Source organism: Poecilia latipinna, unplaced genomic scaffold (genome assembly GCF_001443285.1).
Source record: "Poecilia latipinna isolate Pla-1442-1.1 unplaced genomic scaffold, P_latipinna-1.0 Scaffold1238, whole genome shotgun sequence".
NCBI lineage: Eukaryota > Metazoa > Chordata > Actinopteri > Cyprinodontiformes > Poeciliidae > Poecilia > Poecilia latipinna.
The window spans coordinates 1-5,328 of record NW_015113854.1 but is presented as its reverse complement, the minus strand read 5'-3'; the positions used below and the strand labels follow the sequence as shown (position 1 = coordinate 5,328).

Below are 5,328 nucleotides of genomic sequence, written 5' to 3'. Positions count from 1 at the left end.
AAGGCTCATCGCGCTTTTATTTTGAAAACCGACACGCAAAATGAAGCAGTCACGTGACCCATGCAATGCGAGGCCTCGTTTGTTGCCAGTCACGTGGTTTTCAGCAAGACAACACAAGCCTGGAAGCGGGGCTTCATCGGACACGCCCCCTTTTTACTCGGTACAAGCCTCGAAGCCTGGATTCAGATGGTCCATCACTACCATCACTACTCTGCGTCTCTCCTCACCGCCGCCCAACCACCACACTTGGCACAATACTTGGTATGATTTTATGTCTTTGCAGTGTATAATGTCAAAACTGCCACATTTATTAGGCATAAATCCATTTTTTGGAGACTTTTCTTCCACATATATTTTGATTTCTTCCCTTTCCGATCATCGAAAATGGCAAAAGAAAATGGAATACTTTTGACACGTTTTAAAACATGCTTTTTTGCAAATGTTGGCAACCTTTAAGGAATCTCGGTGCTAGAAGAGGATTCAGTCTCTAGGATATGCAATCAGGCACTGTGGATTATGCCAGGTGAGCTCACCGTAACCGCTGACGTACGCTGCTAAAGAACATCCCTGTTTTTCAGTGATTGTTTTCTCACACATGCAGCATTACATCAACTCTCCTAACATAAATAATTCATGACCACCAGGAAGGTTTGAAAAAATATTTTGAATGCTGTTATATCTTCATACACTTCAGTGCATTCTCGTGGCATTCCCGTTTGGAGGATGCTTTAGGAGAGACACGGGGCTCATTAGAGAAATATCTCACAGCTGGAGGAGGAAGTTGAAGAGATCTTGGCTGCTACCTTGTCAATCATATGTCTAATAAGTTGTAAAAGGTGAATAGATGGAGGTAAGTGTATCTGCTTATGTTCTAAGGTCCATATGGCCTACCTGAGACAGAACATGTGAAGGTGAAACCTGATTAGTTTTTTTCTTTAAAATAAACAAATCACAACAGAAAAAAGAGGATTCCCAAAAATCTGATTTAATCCAATCTTATTGAGCTCTCCAACTAACATGTGTCTATGAAATTTCCAGTCATCTGCTTTTAATCCTATTAAATTCCTGCAGCTCTCTCTGAAGGCTTGCACATTGTGTTTGTAGATATTATGTTTGTGTGTGTGTGTGTGTGTGTGTGGTGGTGGGGGGTGGGGGGGCAGACTTGCCTGCCAATCGAAATCCATATAAACACTGATGCATGTAAAACACACATCTGACACGTGGAGGTTGTGCTCTGTGCTGCACGGGTGACCGAACACAGTTTTATTTTAATCCCCTCATGTGGAGCATGATTTTCTCTTGCTGAGGAACCAATCAATGATAATCTCATGACTGACAGCTGCAGTGCAGTAAAATGCAAAGCGTCTCACTGACTCAGCATGTCAAGCATGTTCCTGGAAGCTGCAACATGACTGCAAGGGAATCTGTAATCTGTGCTGGCTTCACAGGAACTTTGTGAGCGCTAAAGGAAAGTGTGAAGACTTTTTAACTTTCAGCGTGATTAAATAAAGATGTTTATACTGGGCAAATGCTTTGAAACAGCCTTTATTCTTCTTGGTTTTGTTTTAAAGCAGCAGAACTTTCAGGTTATATTTTTAAGTAGTCTTGAGAAATAGTTCTCCAGTTTTTTTTCTCCTTTCTTTTACATGTACCTTCCTCTTTTAGCCACCAGATGCCACTACATCTTGCAAATATGGCTCTTTAAAAAAGGTTTTTCAACGTTTTTTTTTTTTTTTGTTTTTTTTTTTTAGTTTTTGAAAATCAAAATTTTTATAAACAACAAATCTCCAGAAAGAATAAAACGCATATATATGAGATGATGATGAAAAAGGAGAAGAATTGATATTTATAATATTTACCCAACAAAATCATAAGTGTTAATATTAGTAGAACCCCTAAAAATCTCCTGTTATTACTTACAGCCATATTGAATAAATTACAACATGGGTTCAGATGAGGCTCATTTGTCAGATTAAAATACCTTCTGTAAATAACCTTTGAGCAGGTAACCACACTTTTCATTAGGCCCACATTTCTGTATTTAAAATGTTTATTAATACAGTTGCTGAAATGTGCTATACAAATAAACTTCATTGATTTTATTGATCTCATGTAATATTTTAATTTTAAAAGTTGTGTTTTCATTAGCTGTAAGTGGAAATGATCATGATTAGCAGAAATAAAGACTTGAAAACATCACTCTTTGTGTGATTAATCAACATAATGTGTTTCAATTAGTGAATTGGTTTACGGAAATAAATGCACTTCTCAATGCATTGAGAATGCATGGTCTGTATATTTAGCTAATTGGTTAATTCTATTGCTGAGGATTATAAATATGACATGCTACGCAAAGTCATTGCTCTCAACTACTGACCTCTATGCTGGAGGAGGAGCTGTATTTGTCTTTCCACAACATATTGCGAGGAGAGTGGTTAGGAAAGTAATCTCACATCTAGCTGTTAAAAAACTACAGGAAATTGGAAGATCTTGGTACAATATTTGAAAAAGTCCTAATGAACTGGTTGGCATTATTATAGTTTGATGATCTATCACAAAAATCCAATTATATATTTAAAACCTCATAAGAAACAACTAAGTGCAATCATGAGGTTACAGGGCTGTGCAGACAATGTTAAAATTTTTGAGTGACGGGATCCACATTCTGCTCCATATGAACTGATAACAGATTTATTGTCAAATCATAAACTACTTAATTTCTGAAATCCTCAGACAGCTCTTTGGACCTGATGGTTTTTACCTTCACTTCAACAGTCAGGACCACAACAATCGAAATGTCTGAGGTTTAAACAGAGCAAATCAAAAATTCTTTAAGAGTCTTTGATGTTATTAAAAAAATTAAAGTAATAAAATGAGCAAAAGAAAGTGAAGAAATTCACTTTTTCACTTGTAGCATTTTCTTGATACAATTTGTTTTTACAAAACATTTATTCCCACCTAAAATTAATAGATTCAAACACAAGTTTATATTACCTGCACATAATTAGACCACTGTAACTCAAACATTCAACTAGCTGACAGTGAGACAGTGAGAGTGAATTTAAAAGATCCAAAGAGTCAGAAAAAAAGATTGAAGCTTTTAAGTCTGGTAAAAATGACATACAATTGGCAGCAACTACTAAATGAAGAAAAAATACAGCACATCTTGATAGTGTTATGTTTTTATTTAGTTTTGTGTAAGTTGAAAACTGTAAACATAACATTCAAAAGATGACATCATGCGTTTTGGTGGTCAGAGGTTTCCCTCAAAGAGGGAAGACAAGGAAGCCGCTGAAGGTGCTGAGCCGGCTTTGATCTGCAATGGTCAGGTCGTTCTCCCAGATCTGGACGAAGACCCGGTCCCCCTCCTGCAGCTCCAGCGCCACACCGTTGGAAGCGCTGGCTTGTGTCCCTGCTTTGTGGTAGATTGCGACAATGTTCTCACCATTTTTCTTCAGTCCTGCGTTCAGCTTCCCTGTGCTGCCGACTACTCCGGTGAACCGGAAGTAGTAGAGTCCTTTCACTGGGGCTGTGAAAATTCCTGGAGGCAGATAGGAACAAAGAGCGAGGTCCAAACATCTCATCAGTGTTAGAGACAGAGATGCCAACACTTGGAGACAAGACTTTCATGCTGCAAAGCAACAGTGGAATCGACTGCGCCACCTTGCAGCCCTTAGCAGAACAAATTCTGCGTCGAGTGACCTCTATGACTTATATTATAACATCATTATCAACCTTTCCACTGAATAGTTAAGTTAAAGCATGGTTGGAAAATCTAGTTTAACACCACAATGTACAATGATCAACAACTTCCAAACTCTCATTGTTGTCCAATTTTAACATTTTTAATTGCAGACCAATGCAATACAAGGTAAAATCATCACTAGTAGTAATAGTTGAAGGTACCTGTCTCTGGATTATATGCATTGCCAATGTTCGTTATCACTTTCTTGAACGCCAGTGTGTGATAACGATCAAAAGGCCCCACGGAGGTCCAAGTCTGCGACTCGATGAGTGCAGCAGAGAACGCCACTTGAGAGCTGTTGGCTTTGGAATCACAGATAATTTCCATTAATGACCAGAAGATTGAAGCTTGTACTCACTACAACATAAACATAACTGAAAGAGATGAGGAATTCAGCTAACTAACCTCTCTCTTCATTCTCCCTCTCAAGTTTCTCCAGTCTGGCCATGACCTGCTGGAGCTGGCTTTCTATGGTTTCCTGGGATCCAACCAGACCACAGACCAGCAATGTCCCAAGAAAAAAGAAGGACCTCATCTTTGTTTTAGGCAAACTTCACCTGCTGCAGTACAAGCAACACTGTCCTAAACTTGTGAAGGATTTACCTATTTATACATATATGTGTCTGATCTTTGGCCTGTGCAAGGATTTCAAAATCAAAGTCAAACAACGATTGGTTTATTTAGCCATATTGGAGGATGGAGTCCAATGTGCAATTGTATATCTAAGAACTTTCATGTGAGGCAGGTCTGAAATAACATTCACTGCTAACCAAACAGCCAGTGTTAAAGTATCTCAAGGTTTTGCTCAAGCATCTCAGAAGACTGCAAGTTTGTTCACAAATATTCATGTATATTTGTATTTTGTGTATATAAACTTATAAACATCATCTCTCTTGTTTTTATTTGAGTGCATAGACAAATTGTCCACTTTCCTCACTTTCTCAATCTACTACTTTACAATTTGCATTAGTTGCTGTTATCTGAAAGTGACTAAAGTGGACAATTTGTCTGTGCACTGAAATAAAAAAGAGAGATGACATAAAAGTTTATATACACAGAATGAAAATATACATGAATATTTTTCTTTTTTTCTTAGTCTGAATTTAAATTAGACCTTACTTATTTAGTTTTAGATCAAGTTTTAGATCAAGACAAACTTGATGTAGTTTTTGATCAAGTTTATCTTAACCTGTAAATGAATGAAATAAAATCAGTCACCGATTAATTTAAGAATGGATGTAACCAATTAGTAGGGCAGTGTTGTGCTAATAAAAGACGCTCACTGAAACGTTAAGCTAACAGTATTCATCTTGCATGCAAACTCTCCAGATCTGTGTTGTGTTCAAATCTCACATGTATTTGCTTAATCTTGCAGCGACCCGATAATAAACACTTTGTTTCCAGATAAAACTGAAGACTGTCAAAGGTCCTCTGACGTTCATGCATCATGCTTTGAAACATGATGGTTTTTCAGCAGCAGAACTGGGAACCATGTCATAATCACAGCTGATCAAAATGTTGTTGCATATTTGTGTGTATTTACCAGTGGTGGGAAGTAACGAAGTACAAGTACTTCGTTACTG

The 5,328-nt window shown here is 37.6% G+C and overlaps 1 protein-coding gene across 1 annotated transcript; it reads right to left on the bottom strand.

The window, feature by feature from the left end:
* Nucleotides 1-3,166: 3,166 nt before the first annotated feature.
* LOC106960859 (cerebellin-1-like) lies at nt 3,167-4,346 on the bottom strand. The gene is made up of 3 exons (XM_015054216.1): nt 4,151-4,346; nt 3,907-4,047; nt 3,167-3,541 (listed from the first exon to the last, which is right to left on the bottom strand). Exons 1-3 carry the CDS (start codon nt 4,278-4,280, stop codon nt 3,267-3,269), a joined length of 546 nt encoding a protein of 181 aa, XP_014909702.1. The 5' UTR covers nt 4,281-4,346; the 3' UTR covers nt 3,167-3,266.
* Nucleotides 4,347-5,328: the final 982 nt, after the last annotated feature.